General features: G+C 37.0%; 1 protein-coding gene across 5 annotated transcripts in view; it reads right to left on the bottom strand.

The window, feature by feature from the left end:
• ppig (peptidylprolyl isomerase G (cyclophilin G)) overlaps window positions 1–24,140 on the bottom strand; it is a 44,560-nt gene continuing 20,420 nt past the window's right edge. For 4 of the 5 annotated variants that reach the window (XM_039757579.1, XM_039757580.1, XM_039757578.1 and 1 more), the window contains 6 exons: window positions 23,456–23,592; window positions 17,151–17,346; window positions 11,995–12,165; window positions 8,469–8,556; window positions 6,696–6,838; window positions 1–2,527 (listed from right to left, as the gene is read on the bottom strand). In XM_039757579.1, the coding sequence (XP_039613513.1) occupies window positions 1,417–2,527; window positions 6,696–6,838; window positions 8,469–8,556; window positions 11,995–12,165; window positions 17,151–17,346; window positions 23,456–23,592 (1,846 nt within the window). In that variant the 3' untranslated portion in view covers window positions 1–1,416. The remainder of the gene's footprint in view (window positions 2,528–6,695; window positions 6,839–8,468; window positions 8,557–11,994; window positions 12,166–17,150; window positions 17,347–23,455; window positions 23,593–24,140) is intronic. The other variant, XM_039757582.1, reaches the window with a different exon arrangement.

Below are 24,140 nucleotides of genomic sequence, written 5' to 3'. Positions count from 1 at the left end.
TTACATGGAAAGATTTCTTTATTCAGAAGAGTACGGTCTGTTATGAAAAAAGGATGGGAAGGAAACAAGAGGACATGTCCTTGCTAAATCCAAGGCTCAAAGACATTATTCTGCACATCTGGAATGGAAATGTATCAAAAGGAAAGGTCTGCATAAAACATCAATGGTATATAACATTTGTGGAAGAGGAAAAAGAGAGAAGGAAAAAGGGGGTGATGTCATACGGACAAGAAATCAGGCTTGATAGTCCTAAAATGCCAGAGACCAGATGCTTACAGCCTAAATCAAAATATTAACAATTACCAAAAACTAAAGAGACAACCAGTTTAAATACACTGGGGAAAAAAGCCCACACAGGATTGGGCTCACATCCCTCCCCATTCATCCTTGACAGCAATGAACTATAAAGAAAACAAGATACAGAGCTTCCATTTTCTTTTAAAAACAAGAATATACAAATTTTCCCACAGACACCTCACCCAAAATATGCATATCATTTTTAAAGCTCTTCAAACAAAAGACATGTTTACGATTCCTAGCATCTCACAGTCATTTCTGTAGTTAAAGTCTAATAACATCAATGGAATAAATGGATTTGGGGGCATATCCTGAACACCACAAAAAAAATAAAAATAAAAAGTACAATCATTATTTATACTACTTATCTCCTTTGACCCTGTCCACTGCATTTTTTCCCCCTCAAACCCAGTTTGCGTTGGTCTTTTAAAAATGATTTCCAGAACATTTTTTGCGGATAATAAAAGTGATGCTTTTGACTTAGTCATGCTAAAGTACACACATGTATTACACATGGCTCTGACTAAACGCCCATTATAAAAAGAAAACACAAAAGCAGCATAGTATCATGCATAGTAGGGGAAAAAAAATAAAGAAAATCTGCAAACAATGAAACTCCAAAGAAAAAAAAAAAAATCATATCCTGCATCCAACATATTTGAGCAGAAAGTAAGAATATGAAAGTGTGGGCGAGTTCAACAGCTCTGGTCTATCAGTTCCCCCCTACAGTATTTACAACATTTAAAATTTGCACCTCCCCCCATAATACACAAAGGCACGTTAACTGGAGAATCATGTATTTTAAATTTCTTCCCCTTTCCCACAAAAATCCTGTACTTTCCCCAAAACCCAAAACAAATGGCTCTTCAGTAACAGTTTTTCGGTACATTTTCAAATCAAAATGCAATTTACAACCATGTAAAGCTAAATCCAAACTATGGAACCATACCAAAAGACTAAAACCATTTCCATATCACTTTAGAAATTTATTAAAACCTCAGTAGTACAAAGATTCCAGGCTGCAGATTGTCAAAGAGCCAACTGAAGTGTATAAAAAGGGACATTTCTCCATAGTGCCTCCAACCCTCTTGGCAGCCCAGGTCTGTAAAATGCAGTTCTTTATTCGCTTTCATCCGTATTGTGGCTGGACTCTCTGCGTTTCTCTTTATTGTGATTCCTCTCTCTCTCTTGGCTTTTGGATTTTTGATTTCTCTCCTCACTGGATGACTTTTTCTTCTCTTTTTCCAGACTGTTATGGAGAGATGATTCCCTATCTTTGCTACTCTCGTTTTTCTTTAAGCTTGCACTTCGGCTCCTTCTGTTCCCCTTGTTTTTTGACTTCCTTTCATCTTCACTATCAGAACTGCTACTACTGTCTGCTCTCTTTTTCCGAGATGTCTCTTCATTGTGTCGGTTCTTTTTATGATGAGAACTCTCTTTATTTGGGTTCTTATCTTTCTCACGGCTCTGGCTTCTTTCTCGCTCTGTACTTTTTTGTCTGTCATGCCTTCTGGAGTCTCGGCTTTTACTTTTTTGTGGACTCTGCCTTCTCTCCCTACTCCGAGACCGACCCCTCTTTGAATCTTTATCCCGATGCCGCTGGTGGTTTTTGCTTTTGCTGTCGTCTCGGTCCTTGCTCCCCGAGTCACCTCGTTTTCCCCTCTCTCGGTTTCTACTGCTTGCTCGACCAACCTTGTCTTTGTTGTCTCCTCTCTCCCTGCTTCTTGATTTTGCCCGCTTCTCTCTGTCTTTATTTTTACTTTCATTTTTCTCTTTGCTTGCAGATCTTGCACGTTTTGTTCGGTCTTTACTCTTACTCCTTTCTCTTTCTTTTTCTTTTGTGCTACTCTCGCTGTTTTTCTCTCTCTCTTTTCCTTTAGCTGGATTTTTCTCTCTGCTCCTAGACCGTCCCCTCTTCTCATCTCCTTTACCACGTTTTTGTTCCCTCTCTTTACTTCTTGACTTTGGTCTCTTTTCTTTGCTTTTACTCCGACTTCTTGAATCACCCCTCTTTTTAGATTTGTGTTTATCATGTTTTTCTTCTTTATCTGTCGTCTTCCTTGTTTCCTTGTCTCTGCTTCTAGATTTCCGTGACCGGACTCGCTTTTCCCTCTCTCTGCTTTTGCTAGGAGACTCAGCAGTTTCTTGTTTGCTCTCTGATATCTTCTGATCTCTGCCCCTTGATTGAGGTTTTGCCATTTCCTTCTTATTGCTTTCCATAAGTTCACTTCTAAACGTGGGGGGGACAAAAAAAAAAAGGTAAAAGAAATATTGCATGCTTAAAAATCACAGATTTATAAAGAGGGTAGTCAGACACAAATTACACAAAGCATACTTGAGAATTACTTAGACCTACTTTTGCTTCTTATCACTGAAATTTCCCTTCGGACTTATAACTTGTATGATTATAAATAGAAAGGAGTTTAACCAACAATACATTTAAGTGTATAATTAAGAGCATAGCTATGCAGGGTATAGCAAATTACAAATTGTGTTGCACTGTCTTTTTATATCAAAACTGTCAAAGATGCAACAGATGCTCTCTCTGTTTTTGTAACAATTCTTTGAAAGAACACAGACTAGAAGTACAATATAAAACAATTCAAGAGAATGTAACTGTAAGGTTCACTCAGTTACTCTTGGGACACTGCCAGTTCAATCTACTTTTGCTTTGTATCATCATGTATAAAAAAATAAATTATAATGTACAATTATACACACGGGCGGCACGGTGGCGCAGTGGTAGCGCTGCTGCCTCGCAGTTAGGAGACCCGGGTTCGCTTCCCGGGTCCTCCCTGCGTGGAGTTTGCATGTTCTCCCGTGTCTGCGTGGGTTTCCTCCGGGCGCTCCGGTTTCCTCCCACACTCCAAAGACATGCCGGTTAGGTGGATTGGTGATTCTAAATTGGCCCTAGTGTGTGCTTGGTGTGTGGGTGTGTTTGTGTGTGTCCTGCGGTGGGTTGGCACCCTGCCCAGGATTGGTTCCTGCCTTGTGCCCTGTGTTGGCTGGGATTGGCTCCAGCAGACCCCCGTGACCCTATTCGGATTCAGCGGGTTAGAAAATGGATGGATTATACACACAGTACATGGGACACTGCCAGTTCAATCTACTTTTGCTTTGTATCATCATGTATAAAAAAAAAAATAAATTATAATGTACAATTATACACACAGTACAATATGTAGTTAAATGCTTAGTTGCCGAACTCAGACTGAGCGTTATGTAGAACACAAGGGACAATACAGGACTGTATAAATATCAATAAAAATCAATGTTAAATTATAACAATAGTATGGATTATATTAAAGATAAAAACATGTAAAAAGTAACTTCATATAAGTGAATTAACTAAATTTCATTGTGGCTCTGTCATTTAGGAGGTGAATGGCCTGTGGAAAGGAGCGCCTCCTAATCTCTCTGAATTGGTTTTCAAGCAGCGAAAGCATATCCTCGACTACAGCACAGAGAAAAAGCCATTGTTGGGGATTGTAAGGGAACTGGGAAGTGCTTCAGGACTATGGAGCTCATTTGAATTAAAGTAATGCCATTCAGCCCTTGTATGTTTGAAGAGAGAGATGGGTTCTGATATTCTGGCACTAAATCAAGTCAACTTAAGAGTGGATGAAGAATTTTATAACTTTTAACATGTTGACCTCTTTGCCTCACAATGTGGTCCCCAGCAAACAGAATGCACAGCATGAGGAGAGTGATGCAGTTAAGAATTAGTACTCCAAAAACTGATGTCCATTTTCTGATCAGGAAAAAGAGGGGCTTGGTCTCTTAAGGTTTGTCCCACTGGGTCTTATTCATAAACAAAGGCAGACATGGTTTTAAGGCCTACCAACTAATCTGCAACAGTGTCAATTTTGCAGACAAACATTCTACCCATGTATGATAAAATGGAATTAAACATTTGGACAAAGCTTTCACTCTACTAGTGAACTTACATTCCCAACCTCAGCTATGGTCACAAGTTTTTGGCAGAGAAACAAAGAATGAGGAAAGAATGGAATGAGTAGCCAAAATTACGTTTTTCAGGAGGCATGCTGGTTCCTTCTTCACAATGCTGTGAGGATTAGCAATACTGCTGAACCATGCAAAAGAAGTTTGCTTCTATGAATGGAGTCTAGGCGAGTAAAAGAAGGTGTTCGTGGGTGCCTCCTACAGAAGCAAGCATGGCCAAAAGCAAAAAGCCCAGCAGCAGACACTGAACGTATTCAAGGAAATCTCCCCCTCTATCTTAGCTATTTAATGTAGCTCTGATTTAGCTTTAAACTGACAATGGAGAGGAGTGGTTTAGTGCAGCCATCTCATCAAATTGCCTACCTGACCATCACCAGGACAAATGGATGAATATTACAATAATTACATAAAGCAAACTATATATATTTTCAGATCCCCAATTAGGACTTTGACAATAGAGGTATTATTGGATATTTGTTGTGAATTTGAGAAAGGTAAGAATACAGAGAAGAGTGTAACATGTGTAATGTCAAACTGAATGCATTTAATGCATGTTGACTAAAGACTTTGCAATGAGTAAACTAGTTTTATATTTGATCTGATTTATTTACATTAACTTGCATTCAAGGGATGGCTCTGTACTTGAGTAGAATAAGCATCCATGTTAATTTTTTTTTATTATATATATATACATAAACACACACATACAGTACATATACATACTGTACACACACAACTTCTTGAAAACACTACAGTAGATTTTATTCATACTTATATTATTCCTTTGAAAACTGAAGTCTTATTAAAATCTCTACCTTAATGTACACTATAAGAGGATTTAGTTTTTGAGCAATTCTATCTAAAAAATATTTTCCAAGTATTGTTTTTAGTCACGGTTAAGTTTAAATTTTTTCTGGCTCCTGTTACTATTTCAAGAAAATGGAACATACTAGCACTAGTTTTAACAAATTTTTCGATTCAATTCACACAAAGCTGCATGGTATTTTAGGCTTTTCCTTGATTTGTCTTTGCAAAATGTTGAAAAGTGGATTTGTTCACTACTCACCCTAGACAAAATGTCATGTGGTTCTCTCCACAAGTTACAATATTAAGCAAATACCTAGTATTCAATATGTACTAACAGATCAGCATGCTGCAATTCTCGGTCCTCCAATCCACACTGAACTGCACTTCAAACTAAATGGTGGCTCCAAAATACAGTAGTGTGAAAAACTATTTACCCCCTTCCTGATTTCTTATTCTTTTGCATGTTTGTCACACAAAATGTTTCTGATCATCAAACACATTTAACCATTAGTCAAATATAACACAAGTAAACACAAAATGCAGTTTTTAAATGATGGTTTTTATTATTTAGGGAGAAAAAAAAAATCCAAACTCACATGGCCCTGTGTGAAAAAGTAACTGAAAGAATAAGAAATCAGGAAGGGGCAAATAGTTTTTCACACCACTGTAAATTAAATCATACTTAAAATCACTAGTGTTTTATTGGAGCAGGTGTATAACACATTCTGTCCCAGTCTGACTGAAACTAGCAGTTTTCTTCCCTGTCAACATATTAAATAGAAGAGAGTTGGTGTTACTAAAGGAACATATTTTTAAGTTTGCTAGTTTTCCAAGATTTAGAATAAATACCTGATATGTCTACTCTTCAACTTCATATGCATTTACTATTTTGATATAATCCTTTTCCTATTAATCAGCTGCCAGTTAAACATTTGGATGCTGATAAGGGATCGATTGCTAAGTCACTGCCTTGGTCTCACTTCTATGCCTTTGCTCATAATAAAAGACCAAAAATATTTTTGATAACAAGGAATTTCTGCTCTGGTCCACTGAATATTTGATAACATGGTCAGATAAATTAAATCTACAATGTTTGAAATGCAGGGAGCACAGTAGCGGCAGCACTGCCTCTCAACAGGGAGATCAGGGTTCACGTCCTTTGTGGTTCCCATTTGAGGAATGCATGTTTTCCCAATGTCCGCACAAGTTTCCTCACAGTGCTCTGGTTTCCTGTATTTAGCCCAAACACATGCAAGTTAGGTGAAACTGGTGCTGTTACGGAGGCAGAGAGAGAGAGAGAGAGAGAGACACACACAGAGAGAGAGAGAGATATATCACTCTGTGACGGAATAGCATCCTATATTGGGATTGTATGGATAGGCCCCAGTATTCCTCTTCTACCTACCTTGGGTAAGTGGGTTACGAAATGAAACAGAAAAAAATTGGTGTCTAGGAAATATCTTGGGAGCAAACACATGCTTCTACTGCTGCTGCTTCCCGAGATTCAAATGGAGGTGCTTGACTTAAACTGCTGTGATAATAATCCAACTAATTTTCAGGTCTTTATTTTTTATCGGTAGTATTAAGTGCTACTTCTCAAACAAAAACACAGAAGCATGCTCTCTTACTTGTCTCCTTTTATCCACCGTTCGCCGCTTGGTGCCCTCATCCTTTGAGCTCGTTGCATCTCTTGTCTCCAATGGGGTGGAGTTTCACTCCGTCGAAAACGATCCCTTGATCTTGACCTGGACCTTGACGGTGTACGGTAGCGCTAAAAATGCATTGAAAATGAGAAATTTACATCCCTCTTTAAAAAAAAAAAAATATATATATAAAAAAAAATTATATATACACACACACACACACACACATACATATACATATATATATATATACTCAGCAAAAAAAGAAACGTCCTCTGACTTTCAACTGTTTTTACTTTCAGTAAACTTAATGTGTAAATATTTGTATGAACACTAAAAGAGTCAACACCATAAGACATAAACTAAAAATGTTTCACAATGTGTCCCTGAATGAAGGGAGGCTCAAAATCAAAAGTACCAGTCAGTATCTGGTGTGGCCACCAGCTGCTTGAAGTACTGCAGTGCATCTCCTCCTCATGGACTGGACCAGATTTGTCAGTTCTTGCTGTGAGATGTTACCCCACTCTTCCACCAAGGCACCTGCAAGTTCCTGGACATTTCTGGGGGGAATGGCCCTAGCCCTCACCCTGCGATCCAACAGGTCTCAGACGTGCTCAATGGGATTGAGATCCAGGCTCTTCCACTGCAAGGATGATCAGCTGTCCTTCCTGTCTCCCTGTAGCGCGGTCTTAGGCGTCTCACAGTGCGGACATGGCAATTTATTGCCCTAGCCACATCAGCAGTCCTCATGCCTCCCTGCAGCATGCCTAATGCACGTTCACGCAGATGAGCAGAGACCCTGGGTATCTTTCTTTGGGTGTTTTTCCACAGTCGGTAGACAAGTCTCTTTAGTGTCCTGCGTTTTTAGAACTGTGACCTTAAATGCCTACTTTCTGTAAGCTGTTAAGGTCTTAACGACCATTCCACAGGTGCATGTTAATTAATTGATTATGGTTAATTGAACATGCATGGAAAACATTGTTTAAACCCTTTACAATGAAGATCTGTAAAGTTATTTGGATTTTTAAAACATTATTGTTGAAATACACAGTCCTGAAAAAGGGATGCTTCTTTTTTTGCTGACTTTATTTTTAAAAAATCTACAAAATCTTCAAGTAAACTTTTTTCACGTTGTCATTATAGGGTGTTGTGTGTAGAATTCTGAGGAAAAAAATGAATTTAATCCATTTTGGAATAAGGCTGTAACATAACAAAATGTGGAAAAAGTGATGCGCTGTGAATACTTTCCAGATGCACTGTGTGTGTGTTTGTGTTATTTTTATATATGAGCAATATTTCAGAAGATACAGCACACCACAGTCTCTATAATAAGTACATATGTAATGTTTTTTTTTTTTTTAACTTCATACAGTTAGATACAAGAAATGGTAAATGCAGACTCCCATGTAGGTAGAACACCCTGCTGCAACTATATTATGCCCTCAAAGACTACCACAAGAACCATGCACCTAAAAATGCCAACTAGTGATGAAAACGCACAGAACACAGTCAGCCCTCAGAAGTGCGAATCATTAAGGCTCTATCTAGTTTTCTTAAAACTAATGAAAGCATAAAAAAAATAAATCCTACCACAAAAGTGAAAAATTAAAATGTGATTCAAGTTTGAGAATTCACGTTTCTGCACATATTAAATTTAAGGTAAAAATATTTTTTACACAGCAACACTTTCTGCCATTATATTTAAACTTTTGTTAGATTGAAAAATATAAACTAGTAAAGCTAATATTTAAATCTTACTCTGGGGCCTCTTCCTTTGATTTTTCTTCCAGATCGTGTGACTAGAAGCCTCCTAGGATATGAGGTTTGTTGGGAGTTGGAAAAATTGCTATAAAAGAACAAAATTATGATAAGCATTTTCAGTTACACTGTATTATGCAAATGATGCTCTTATAAAGAGCAGAGTTTAAGTGTGTAATAACATTCTAAAACAACATTTACAGTACAGAATTTAGAAATGTCATTAAAATAATTATTAAATTCAATATTATTATAACTTCTAAAAAGTTTACTTTCATTTAACAGATCTATTAACAATGTTATTTCTAAATATGTATGACCTTCAATGCATTTAACAGTTTTTATCTAAACAGTAACAGTATCAGGCAACCTACATAAAATGTTTTATCTATACATCCAGAGGTAGTATCTGACAAGATGCTTAGACACAATGAGCTGGGGCATTGACAGAGACGGATTGGTTAAACATCTGGTAGTGGTAAAGATGTATAAGAAACTATAAACAATTGTTAAGACGCTAGACAGATATAGTGAATGGTTTCAATCAAGTTTTATTACTTATATTTCCATTTTACACAACCCCCAAGAATAATTGCTTATGGGCAATTCTATCATTTACTAAAGTAATCCCTCCTCAATCGCGGGGGCGTTCCAGACCCCCCGCGATAGGTGAAAATCCGCGAAGTAGAAACCATATGTTTGTATGGTTATTTTTATATATTTTAAGCCCTCCCACATTGTTAACATTATTAGAGCCCTCTAGACATGAAATAACACCCTTTAGTCAAAAGTTTAAACTGTGCTCAATGACAAGACTGAGATGACAGTTCTTTCCCACAATTAAAAGAATGCAAACATATCTTCTCTTCAAAGGAGCGCCGTCAGGAGCAGAAAATGTCAGAGAGAGTGCTCGCTAAGAAAAGCGAACAATCAAAAAATCAATACGTGCTTTTAAGTATACAGAAGCACCACGATAAAGCGGCATTTTGTAGAGGAGCGTCCGGATCTTCTAGGCAAACAGCCGCTCTGCTCACATCCCCTCCGTCAGGCAGAGAGAGTGAGAGAGACCTAGAAAAGCAAACAATCAAGCACTGCGCGGGAAGCACATCGTATATCATGGAGGAGTTTTAGTTAATACGTAATACATGCTCCGATTGGGTAGCTTCTCGGCCATCCGCCAATAGCGCCCCTTGTATGAAATCAACTGGGCAAACAAACTGAGGAAGCATGTGCCATAAATTAAAAGACCCATTGTCCACAGAAAGCCGCGAACCAGTGAAAAATCCGTAATATATATTTAGATGTGCTTACATTTAAAATCTGCGATAGACTGAAGCCGCAAAAGTCGAAGCGCGATATACCGAGGGATTACTATATTGCCATAGTCATACCATAGTCTAGGTTGGGGGTACTTGGGAAAAGGCAGGGGAAGATAGAGAGTTGCGCAGTGTTCGAGTAGTTTAAAGGAGATTTGGGAAACTGTAGGCAACAGTTAACCGTTATCCAAGTATAACTGAGAGGCTTCTATAAAAATTAAATAATATTGTTGTTCAGGAATATAAACAGTAACGTAGTTGCAGCAACAGTATATCACTGCTGTATATTACTGTAGAGATAACACTGACTACATTATGAGGCAACATTTTTATATGCTATATCCAGTACTTTACAACATTTTAACCCTGTAAACATGGTGAAAATTGAACAATTTCCTGTAGGATGCATGCACTCATCAGCTCATACGATCTGTAAGACTTTAGGAAAAATGATGAGAGACTGAAAGAACCACAATACAATTATGTGCAGGTATGGCCATACAGTAAATTTATCACCTTTGAAGATTTTTGAGAATACTTTAAGACAATTCAACAAAACATGGGATGTGTGTGCAATGTTACCACATTGCTTTTTTTGTTGTTTTTTAAAAAGTATTTTGCTTTTGTTTGAAGTACAGGCAGTCCCCAGATTATGTAAGAGATAGGGACTGTAGGTTTGTACTTAAGTTGAATTTGTATGTTAAGTCGGAACAGGTACATTATTTTAATAAATGCTGTTGTTGACCGACTGTAACCAAGTGATCTGCCAACGAATGATGGCGTTTCACCTCTCTTTGACCTTTTTATTATTTCTACTTTATTTACAATGGTGATGGTTTTTCTCTTCTTCACTGTATCACCAGCACTTGCATCAGATTTGTGTTTCACAGACATTCTTGAAGAGTGTTGACAAAAGTTTAAGATGAGCTCTTCTGCACAGCACTGTACAAGCTATAACAGCAGGAAGGCACCCATCATCAACATGTCTGACATACTGACAAGAGGCAACTTCCTGCTATGTGCGTAACAGTACAAGCAGGCTTGCTATTGAGGAAGAATGGGGCGGCGAGGGGCGGTTCACTACCCGCCCACTACACAGTCACCTCCACTACAGTATACTGCCTGAAGCATCCACCCACCAAGAACGAACACGGTGCGGCCAAAGGCGGGTAGTGAATCACCCACCACCGCCCCCATTCAACAGGCAGCCACCCGAGGCAAACTACAATGCTACCCTCCGCCGCCCCTCAATTGCCTCCCTTCAGCCACAACTGTGTCACCGCTTGCAGCATTACCAGCCGCCCACCGAGAACGAACAGGGCAGCTGTGTGTGGTGGGCAGGCAGTGAAACGCTCCCCTCTGCTCCATCCAGTCAGGAGCAGTAACTGCGGCGGCATGGTGGACGGGCAGCGAACCACCCCATCAATCCTCCGCCCTGCACATAAGTGATAGCTGTGGCTCCAGTGACTATGGACCACGGGTCACCACTTGCCGCCGGGAGCTGCCGGAGGGAAACTACACTGCACGAGCAGTGAAATTGCCCCCCTCCAGCCTCCATCCAGCCACTGATGGCAGCGTCCCCAGGCTGAAGATGATGGAATGGCAGTTATTGAGGTGCATGTGTCGCAGCTGCGGCCCCGTTTGCAAGTCGTAGGTCGGATGTCTGTAACTTGGGGACTACCTGTATTTTATTTTTGTGTGGAGTAATGGAGCTGGAAGCATGTAAAACTGCACACACAGCTGGCTACATTCAGTCAGAACAAAGCCAGATATGGCAGAAACATTATTGGTCATCAAGGTACGATTGAGTTTGCAGTATCTAGGAGCTTATACACACAGCTAGAATCATCATCTATCACCAATAATGTATTACTTAGGCTAGACCTAATTTTTGATATAACATTTTCCTGACTGTGCCAGTACTTAAAAAAAAATATATAAAATTATAATATATATATAAAATAAAAAAAGAAAAAGATTATTGGGGAAGAGTCATGCATTTCCAATAATGATGAAGATGCTGATCCAATAAGTACAAGTGAAACTGTCACGGAATCTCTTACATGCAAACAACCTTATCAACTAAGACATCAACACATATTTTAAACAAGAAGAGAAAATGATGCCTTTGTTCAAACAAATAAGAGGTAGGCAAACTTTTTCTTGAAAGGGTATAAATAGAAAAACCAACAATGGTGGTATAACATTACCTTTCTCTCTCTCTTTCTCTTTCCTTTTCTTTTTCTGGAGCCTTTTCCTCTTTTATTTGTGGGCTTCTCCTCATAAGGAAACGATTTTCTGGAATAGGTGGGATCTCCTCGGGACGGACACTGGAGACGGGCTGTGTTTGATTTTTTTCATTATCACTCGCCTCTGGTGAGCTACAAAGTTTTTAAAAAAAGGATTCTCAATAAACCAACAAGCAAACAAAAACACTTGCAAAAAAGGCAAAATAAAATCAAGAGGTTCAAAAGCAAAGCTGTGTCTGTACTGAATTTCAATGTACTGTGCTGTGAAACACTCCAGATGGGACTGTGAGGAATGTACTTGAGACTTCTCACTTGGACATTTGCAGTTGTTTTTGTGTTCTGTCTGCTGCATTACAAAATAACAATGTAGGAGCAAGCATGAGGTAAAAGATTCTCTGAATGAATGTGCTTGTGATTGAGACAAAGACGGCAAAAACAACACATTCACTACTCATGACTTAGGTTGAATCAGATTCAAAAGGATTAGAAAAATAGTTAAATGCTCCATTAACAAATTCTAAACAGATTGTTTGCATTTTTAAGTTCATCCCTGTCAGGAGTTGGTCAAATCACTGAAATGGTCTTGCATAAAATTACAGTCCCCTCCACAATTAATTGGTACCCCGGTGAATACGAGTAGGAAAAAGGTTATATAAAATAAACCAAACAAAAAATTATGGTGAATTATCTTAATCTCACACTGAAACACAACTGAGAAATCCAACCTTTAAATAAAGAAAATTTATTCTGAGAATTCCTCACAAAGAAATTAACAAAACCACGCGTGTCACAATTATTGACATCACTGCATTGCATATTTTGAACAACCTCCCAGAGCACTCACTCTTTCCCTATAACATCATGAAAAGGCTAGAGAATATGGAACAGGGAGTCAAAGACCATTACTATTATATCTCCAGATAACCCTGGGTCCTAGGTCCTCTCTCCTCTTCAGCTCACCCCACTGGTTTTTAAATTGTGTTTAAGTCTGGAGACTGGCAAATTATTTTTGTGTTGATTTGGATATATGTTTTGGATCTTTGTCCTGTTGGAAGGCATGACAACCCATATTTTAGCCAGACCGTGGATTACTGTTTGAAAATTCCTACACCAATATTTAAATAAAAAAAAAAAAAAGTAAGATCCGGATGGAACTTCTATGAAGTTATTTCTAGATAAGTTATTTTTTGAAGGTGGTGGAGAAAAGTACTGAACCAAAGTGGAGCAAAAAAAAAAAAGGTTTGGATCTTGTAACAAGACATACGTAATGCAACTTGTCTGAAGATGAGTCAAATTTTATCAGAAGTTATTGTTGTACATAAATCTTGGAGTTTGGGAAAGTGTTCTTTTTCTAACATTTCTGTAGCTTTGATGTAGCCAATCAGGAGCTGAAAACAATGCAAAACTTGTAATATTACGATGCAAAATTCAATTTCAATTCTTTACAGACACAAACACAGTGCCAAAATAAAATTTTAATGCATTGAGAATCATAGAATCTTCGAAGCTTGATAGCGAATATTTGACCCCAAACTTCCATTTACATGAAAGATAAAGAATAGAAAATGTGGATATTCTTAAATGATCAATATTCACAATAATTCTGAGATGTAGATCAGATTTTGATATAGTTCAAAAGATGGGATGAAGAGAGCTCAATTGATTTTAGGCTTATGCACAATAAGCAATGATTATGGTCTGGTAGAGTTACGACTCCAGTAGCTATTTTGAACCTGCTGTAATTAGCTGATAAAGAGCATGAAGAAAACTAGATTAAAAAAATGGTAGTATTTAGCGGACATATATTAAAATGTGACTGCAGTGTAAGAATACACTTACAGTTAACATATTTTGTATACCAAAGTTATATTTCAGCTTTCATGTTTCAACACCCACCCCCCAACCCTGTGCCATCAAACACATACTTTTCTTGTACTATAAAGCACTTAAAATCATAACCCATGCACAATACTGAATAAGCAAGTTAAGTCAGGAGTAAACATGACTAATGGGGTCTGCTACACAGATGAGTTATTCACAGGTATCTAATTTCCTTTAGGTCTTGCAGGACTCATTTCTTTAAAAGTAAGGTTCACATTTCACCAGTAATCCTTGCTCATCATGGTGCCAGCAATTTGTGACACGTTCAAAGATAATCTGGTGTTCTAAAACCACAGCAGTCAATTTGCAGCACAAGGACTGAGCTACATCTCAGAAGTAAATTTATGTTTCAAATTAGTTTGAAGAGAATTACACAAGTAGAAAGAAAAAACTTGTCTAGGGATCTTATATCAATTGTGGTCGGCTTTTATCATAGATTAGGCAGTGACAAGGTTATACTTTTTTTTGCTTCTGCCATCATTAAACTAAACTAATTTAAAAAAACACACACCTCACAAAGATCTGCATCTGTTCTGTCACTATAAAAGTGTAATTCTGTCATTTCAAATCTCCAGAGACTGTTTGGAGCCCAATTACACCTTGCCATTAAATGTATACGCAGCTGTTTCACTGCATCATGACTGAACTTATTTTTCAGCAGTAGTTTATACTAACAAAATAGTTGGGAGACATTTACGTTATGTCATCTCAATGATGTACAATGCCTAAACTAATACCCAGTTATTAAATTAAGAACATTAAAAGCAAATGGTGTTCTCATTTCTTTAAGTAGGAGGAACTGAGAGTGTATCTAGCTGTTTGCACTTTATTAATTTCACATTGTGAGTTCTAGCTTTTCTGAAAGGATACTGTGCATTTATTAATGTTTTTTCTGCCTGCTGAAACTGTTTGAAGATCAAATGGGAAAACAAAAAGCTGCTACTGCTTGCTGTTCACTTTTTGATTGTAAAATAGATAACTTGACAACCTTCACATATCCATATTCATTGGGTTGCAACAGACACAGAAGCATACATGGACTGCTAAATACTAAAAGTTATGCAAGTAGCCAAATGTCTGTCTTTTGTTTATTAATTTCAAAACACCAAAAAAAAAAAAAAAAGCCAAAGGTTTGAAGTGGTCAAAGTGACAGCAAGGCAGTAATGGAGAACTGAAGATGCTAAAATAAGGCTGCAACTTAGTAAATAAGCATTAACAATTAAGAGAGAACTCTGTAATAACTAACTAACTATCTGCCAAGACACAAATACCATTAGTGATTCATGATGTGCAGATCCTTGAGGAGTGTAGTTTGTAGACAAAGGTGACAAGAAAAAAAAAGGGGGAAAAAATCCATGCGTCATTAAATTTTATTAAATCCAAGAATGAAAAACTGCTAGAAATCATTGGGAGTGTGGAAAAGTCACATAAAAACAGAGTGAAGTACAAGCAGAGTGACAACACACTACCAAGTGTGAGATTTGTAAAGGAACATGTAATCTGATGGACAGTTAAAATTTCCACTGCCAACAACATTAAGAGTATTTCTTACATTATATGGTGATGCATTTAAGATATTGGTTTCTTGTCATGGTTTTCAATGTATTCATTGGTGGTATCAAGCTACCATCATTAACTTGGAAGACAACTAAGTAAGAACTGTGCTGTACCAAATACACTTGACATATATACCCTATCTCAAATACACATGAGCTTGGAGTGTAAAGAACTAGAATACTGCCTTGATGTCTGTCATTTAAGAAAACTAAGATCCTGGATATAGTAGAACAACATGGAGTAACATAAAAACTACTGTTATTTAATGCAATTTAATATATAGACAACAAAAACAGAGAATGCAAAATATTCACAATGTTCAGGACAATAATTATGTAGATGGTTTACCTTGCATTGTTCAATATTTACTCATGTAAAAACTTCACACATTTTTCTTTACAGTTTATTTTCTACATTTCAGTCAATATGCGTGATATCAGTCCAAACATCTTGCAAACTTCTAGTGTATCTTCATTCTATTCTTTTATGCTTTCACATTATACAAGGCTTGTTATGCTTAAAGGAAATTAATTGAACTTTACTGATAAGTCATTTACTGTATGCCTAAAATACATTTGTTTGGTACAAATTGGAGTAAGAATGTCAGGAAATGGAACTGCATTTTGTATGTGGAATGTCAAATGTTCAAATAGCTCTCCTTGTGCTAGCAGCTGAACAAAATAAAAATACACCCTTAATAAACCCTCAACAATGGACAAAAAAGTATCATAAAAGGAAGATTACATTTATCAAGCCAAAACAACTATCCAAAAATAAATCCTAGTCTGAAGATAATTCCATAATCCAGAAATTCTAAACAGACAGACATCAAAGAGACATATGCCATTTACCAAGGAAGTTTCACAAGAAATAAGGACCAAGTACAACACAGAAAAAAGCTCGAGCAAGAAGAAGACTTTAATAGTCTTCTCACAGTATTGCAACATTTGATAGGACTTACTCCAAGAACTGGTCCCACTACAACAAAGATGGACAATAGACATTTAAGACAACAGGGAAAAATAATAAAAATACAAAATAAAATGTGAAACAGGACAAAGGTAAGGGACCAGGGCAAAACAACCGATACAAAATTTAACATTAACAGTGGTAAAATACCAGTGAAGTCATGAAAGCCCCAGGTCTTAAATATTACTTAAGGCTAAAAAATATTAGGGTATAGTATTGGAATAACACTAAAATCTTGAATTAATGTTTTATCAAAATGACAAGTGGGAAGCAGGTCTGAAAAAGTAAAAATAAGAAACCAATAAAAATAAGTATATTTATCACTAATTAAAACATTCTCAGTGCTTTTACCTTACCAAGTCATGTGTTATGCCTCCTTCAAATCTGCTTAATTCAGAATAGGTTTGCAGTCTAGCTGAAGCTTACACCAGCTAGCTTAGGGAGAAAGGTAGGAACAAACCCTGAACAGAATGCCAGCCCATTGCAGGACAAACTCAAATACACACACACACACACCCAAGAAACACAGTATGACAAATTCAGTGTCGTCAATTTACCTAAGCTGCATATCTTTGCACTACGGGTGGCAACCGGAGCACGTGAATGAAACCCCACGAAAGTATCCATTCCAAATGTTTTGCATCAAAATTCTAAAGTAAATGCAAAATATCCTGCTTTGACAGACAAAATACAGTTCACAAAAAACTTACCTTTTCTTCTCTTTCTTTTTTATTTTTTTTGCTTTTTTTCGCTTTTTTGACTCTTTCTTGTGTTTCTTTTTCTTTTTAGTCTCCTTTTCCGATTCACTATCTGATTCAGATGATGACTCTGAAGACGAGCTTGAATTACTGGAGCTTTCCGAGTCACTTGAGGAGGACTTCTTCCTTTTCTTTTCATCTTTTTTAACTACATGAAGAAAATTTCAATAGGTCACACATTGACACAAAACTACTAATAGGTATCTAACTACAAGCTAAATTCCTAAAATATTATAGAGTGGGGAAAAACCCAAAATGCACTACTCCATTTCATGTTCGCATAACCATTGCCAACAAAAAAGCTACTTGGTAGGAACAAGTACGTAACAATGCAGCCCTTAGAAATAAGTAGCTCCCAGACTCAGGTCTTCATAAACTAACAGAAAACATGAGTACATGAAATTACACTACACCAATCCAAACCCTCATGAAGGCGGAGCCCAAAGTAGAGACTGCGATTTTCAACTGTTAAGAGCAGATGTTCTCCCTTTAACCTGGTCCGACAGAGAGAAAGCTTCCAATTATGATAAACTGTCTAAAGTCAGAAAGTCTTCTAAAAAGACCTCACTAAACATAAGTTTTGTGTGTGTGTGTGGGGAGTGCACACTGCATGTGTTAAAAATTAAACATAACCGGTTGCAAGGGAAAAAACCCTTTTGTATCAGATTATACATTGGTATTCAAAGACATCGATGAACTACTGTAGTGGCAAAAGTGAATAATAGGTTAGCATAAGTGCTGTATGCACTCTGTTGTTCAATTATGACAATAGTGTTGGAGTTGACGCAAGGTTGAAAGAACTGTCATATGTATTTGTGAAAATATGAACTGTAGAATATGCACTTGAAGTAAATAAGGTGTCACATCCTAATGGTGAGGTGGACAGGACTGCTGTTAAAAGAGCAGATAATGAAGAGCCAACAGCGATGCAAATTTCAGTACTCAAATGTCCCAATTCAACAAATTAGCTTAACAGCACCAGTATATGAAGGATAAGGCTGCACATCTAAACTAATAAAGAAGCAATTTAACATTACTGTCTAATTGGAAACTCAAACATCCATCCATCCATTATCCAACCCGCTATATCCTAACCACAGGGTCACGGGGGGTCTGCTGGAGCTAATCTCAGCCAACACAAAGCGCAAGGCAGGAAACAACCCCAGGCAGGGAGCTAGTCCACAACAGGGCACGCATGCATGCATGCACACACACACACACACACACTAGGGACAATTTAGGATTGCCAATGCACCTAACCTGCGTGTCTTTGGACTGTGCGAGGAAACCTACGCAGACATGGGGAAAACGTGCAAACTTCACGCAGGAAGGACCCGGGAAGCGAACCCAGGTCTAACTGTGAGGCAGCAGCGCTACCACTGCACCACAAAACGCAAACATGCCCTGCCCAAATATAGCTATAGCATTTTAACACACAGTATATGCCTAGACACCAATGCCTACGTAAACTCTACTTATTATGTCATATATTGATGCAATAGCCAAAATTATAGAAAGATATTGTAGCAGACAGAAGCATCTCTCAAAAGGTATGAAGCCAAGCAGCTGCAGTGGGCGAACAATTACAAGCAATTTTATTTCTCCCAGAGTGAAGAATTCTGTTCAGTTTTACTTGTTCTCTCTATGAAACCTCAGCAGTTTCCAAGTGCACAGACTAGAGGAATTTGGGTCAGGTATTTTACGAAGAAACCCATTGAGTAAAGCCTTTGTAATGGAGGATGTCACCACTACTCACTACAAACTCAAAATGAGTTGTCCCTGACACGTATTTTTCTCAATAGAGAATCAAATCTGGATCTCTGAGACTACCGACACTCTAAAAAAAGAAGATCAGGACAGGTCTAACACTCTGCAAATTGGACAAACTTAATATCGCAATGGCCTACACACTATTGCTGATATTGATCAAAATGATCATACATTAACAGTAAGAAAACTCATACAGGATGTTCAAAGGCGGCAAAATGCCACATGTAACTTTCTTTATGCCAATCTGGATGCCCATGCTTAAACCTCAACAATACACAATGGTAATGATACTGACAACAGTAAAAAAAAAAGTTTTTCCTGCAATGTTTGGGGACAAAAACTACACATTCATACATACACATAAATGCCTACATATATACAGTACACGTACATACAAACACACACAGTGCCTATAAAAAAAATATTCACATTGTATTGCTAAAAACCATTGAAACCTCTCTGTATTTAAATGGTCTTTGTAAAAATTGATCAACAGAAAACAATTCCTTAAATGTCAAATGTAAACAGATTCATTGTTAACAAATAAAATAACTGAGCAGGAGTATTCACCCTTCTCAAGTCAGTTTTTAGTAGATGCATATTAGGCAGCAATTACAGTCTCGAGTGTGTGTAGACAGGTCTCTATTTTCCTCATCTGTTAGGTTGTATGGGGACTGAGAGTGAAAGTCTAAGTTCAGAAAGAAAAAACAAAGTGGATTGACATCTGGAATCTGACACTCCAATACATTAATGTTAATCAATTTATTTGTGGCTCTGGCTTTATGCTTGGGCTAATTTTGCTGGAAAACAAATCTTCTCAAGGTGCAGCTTTCCTACAGATTGCATTAGGTTTTCCTTTGGGATTTATGTTTTTTGCACTCACTCATTTTACCCTCTACCCTTACATGCCTTCTGGGGTCATTCCCACAGCATGGATGCTCAATTGTGGTCTCATTAGACCACAGACTCTTCATCCAGCAGACTTCATAGTCTTATATGTGGCTCTCTCTTTGCTACTTACCCATAAAGCTTTGACTGATGAATCATAAGGGCAACAGTTATGCAGTTGTCTGCACAGTCTCTAAAACCTCAAATCACCAGAGCTTGTAACTCCTTCAGATTTATCATAGGTCTTTTGGTGGCCTCCCTCACACTTACTCTTGCACAAATTGCTCAGTGTTTGTAGACAGCCTGCTCCAGGCAGATTTATAGCTATGCCATACTATTTCAGTTTCTTCATAATTTAACTAGACTAAGGAAGTTTTAATGACATGAATATGTTTTTTTAATTGCTTTCACAGAGTTGCGTTTTACTGTCCTTTTGTCTTTATTGGGTACATTAGGCAGTAACAATTACCTGTGGGACAAAGCTGGCACTGTCTATTCTGCTAAGCTTTAGTGGCACACCTGAGCTGTTTAGACAGTAGGTTTAATAGGAATGCAGACATACAGCTCAACTAAACCCCAACTTATATTCCAAATGAAGTGGCTGAACTCTTTGCACCAGGACCAGCTTGTCCTTAATCGGATAAGAAAAGTTTAAATCAAACCTGAACTTCACAGAATCCTCTCTGCAAATACACTTTCAGGCTAGAAAGAGTAAAATAGACACTCAAGAACAAAGAGCTATACTTAAATGACAGTTAAGAAAAATAATACTGCCCCAATGAAAAGGCACTGATTTTGTAACTGGAACTGACTTTAATCCAATCATGAGTTTGTTTTTTTTTATTCCTTCAAAAACTAGCAGCACGTAACACGATCAGAAATACAGAAATAAAGACTAATATAAAAAGGCAAAACTATAATAATCTTTACTCCCAGGGACACTGCTCTCTCACCTCTCCAAAATGACCTCTTGCATCTGAAACTTATAAGGAAGGTGAAAACAGACTCTCTCTTCTCTTTGTGAGTTGGAAAGCTGAGATCCAGTCTACCAAGCAAAGCACTGTGCCAGTCAAAGGCTAAGAAGCTGCCATTACTTCATGAAAAGAACTTCAGTATCTAAACTTTGGTGCCAGAAAGAGTTAATGCTTTCTGCTATGAAGTTGTGTACAACAGAGCAAAGAGCACTCCAATGCGAGAAAAATCCTGCACTTTAACAAGGAGCAACAGTTCCACGCATTGGACAACTGTAAAGACTTACCATAAAACTATTTATCTGCACCAGGATAAATTAGAATTCTAAGCTGTAAAGAACCAGCCTCTATGTTATACATTTGTCTGTCTACATTCTCTCATATATTTTTTTTTAAAATATATATATATATATATATATATATATATATATATATATATATATATATATATATATATATATATATATATATATATATATATATATATATATTATATAATCCATGCATTTATCAATAAATGGTATTATTTCATCTCTTAAAAAGAAGTGTGCTTCAGTTACTCCGATACTGGTTTGGTGGCTGGACACTACCTACAATAAAGGAAGGTAAGGTAAATAAAGTGGGAGTCTTACCATTTAATTACTGGTATTTCCAAGGGCAAGATGGATAATTAATCAAGTATAATTTTTTCACATTCCTACACACCACAGGTTTAACAGTCCTGGTACAGATACATTTAGACTAAAAGCAACTGAAATCCTTAGACTACAGACAGGTGACTGAGTAACTTAGAGTAAACTTTTCATGGGATTTCTAAATCATCACCAATTGCTTTAGGTGTGTCACATTACAGGGGGTAATACGAATTCAATTAATGATTGTGTTTTATATATTTGTGCAGGTAAACAAATTTGAATCTGGCATCCAAAAATGTCAAGCATGCAATTTACTCTCAAGAGTTTATTTGGTTGGCTTATGTGATGTTTATAGTCGGAACCAAATCATACAAAGCAATTGGACTAGACTCGAGCACACCAAGTGTGGTTTATTTTCCAAGGTTAGCTATTACAACAGTTTGTGCAACGTTTAGTGGATTTTATATACAGGGAGACTGCACACCATTCAACACAAAAAGTATACAGTTTTTTTCGGCTTATTATCAGAATCAACTACTGTTTGGTACAGCAGCTGTAAAGCTAAGGGGAGTGGACAGGTAGTGTTTGTACAGCTTACCAAACAGAGAAAAAAGCAGCAGTGCTCTGATCCTACTTATTTGGCTGCAGTTTTTAAAATTTCCATCCACAGAAATAGTTGTATTATGGCGTTGTGATTTGGAGTAGACTATGGCAAATAATAATTAACATACAAAACCAAAGCAAACAGGACTCTTGACAACTCCTGCGCATTTTCATTAAGACAAATAAATTTGTGCAATCAATGGTCATAAACCTTTTACACCTTTCAGAATAACCAAGTGAGATGCAACTTTCATGCATTACTACTATTAACTGGGAAACCAGTGTATATGAACGACGGACTCTCCTTCCAACCCTAAAATGACTAGCCTGGGAACTGGTCATAAGCTTGCAACAGGGGATAGATGCTGTCCACAAGTTAAATTGAAGCTCAAAATAAGCATTCCATCATAGAAATGACACAAAACATTTCAGTAAACCGTTAAAAATACTGACTGAAAAGGAGAAACTTTTTTATTTTTGCAGTCTCTCTCCAAATTCCAGCCCCAAACATATGTTGTGGGGAGACTTGAAGTGGACTGTTCATGGAACACACCCAACAAATATGGAGCATTTGAAAAAGTTTTAAAAGTAAGCAATACTAAAATTAAAGCAGAAGAGAAACCAAGAAAAATGTGATTTACATTATAGTTGCCTTTTTTTTTTTTTTAACAGAAAGGGGATTTCTGCTCAGTAATGACATTACAACATATTTGGCCATACAGAACCACTCCTGCCTTCCATCTGATTCTGTAAGGATATGCTCCAAATTCCTGACAAGTTTGTATTAAATTAACAGGGCTGAAGGAGTTGGATCGAAAGACAAGATTTTGTTTCTGTGAAAGTTTTCTTTATTAAGTAATAAATAAAATGATTCTGAAATCTTCTTTTGACTATTTAAACACATTAAAATAGTAGGATTAAACCCATTTTGGAGCAGTGTCACGAGATTCAATAGTTAATATGCTCATCTACACATGATGATTTCAGCAATGCTTGTTGAGTGAACCATAAAGGTGTGCATTTTTGTATTCAGTGGTCATATGAAGTCTGTACTAATTGCTGACAAAAACTGTAGTATGATGTCTGAATGTTCCAACACACTTTAACGCTATACAGTCAAGTGCTGATATTCGTTAATGGCAGGCTCGAATATAAGAATAAAGATTTAACTGTCAAATCATTCCTTTATAAAATAGTGATCTTTTTCATTCTGTTTCTACACCAAAGCTATGCACTCACTTATGTGCTTATGTTTAGCATTAAATACAGTGGATCAAAATTATATAAAACACATTTGTGTGTTCAGTATTGTATCTTGCACGATACAAGGCAAAACACAGCTTAAAGAAAACCTCACACAATCATAAGCACAACAGATCTGAATTCCTACCTTTACATTTCTGAAGTTCACCACAGTTTATGACTTTTACTTCTGCATATGGTCGACTGCTTGCATCTGTTTTTTGGTTTTCTATGTCTCTGATCACCTCCTGGCCAGATATCACTTGACCAAATACCACATGAACTCTTAATGAAAGAAAAAAAACTAACTCAGATGATGTTTCCAACATAACATACAGATACATATCACACAAGTCTTTAAAATATGATTTTCCAACATACAACCAACAGAAACAGTTTATATTTTATTTTAAACAAAAAGTGCAATCAATCTTGAGGCCCATTCTGATTTTTGATTTCAATTGAAAAAAAAGATACATGTTTCATGGATCTGTTCGTACATCATGTTTTGATTTTACAATGGCCTTCACAATCCACACTAAAATGTTGATAAAATAATTTGGAAAGTAGAGGAAATATTATAAACAGAAAATTACACTTTTAAAATTGTTTCAATAAAATAGGATGAAAGATATTATATAAATCAAATATGAGAGAGAGAACTGTAGTTCTTTATAGAGTTTTACAATATACAGATGTAATAATATTGAAAAAGCACAACAATTTTTTCCATGCAGATTAAATATTGCAATTACATATGTAAATTCTATATAAAAAAGGATGCAACAACTCCATCTCAAAATTTGCAAATTAGAACAGATCTAGAAATCGAG

This window comes from Polypterus senegalus, chromosome 6, assembly GCF_016835505.1.
Source record: "Polypterus senegalus isolate Bchr_013 chromosome 6, ASM1683550v1, whole genome shotgun sequence".
NCBI classification, from domain to species: Eukaryota; Metazoa; Chordata; class Cladistia; order Polypteriformes; family Polypteridae; genus Polypterus; species Polypterus senegalus.
This window is presented reverse-complemented; position numbering and strand designations above follow the sequence as displayed.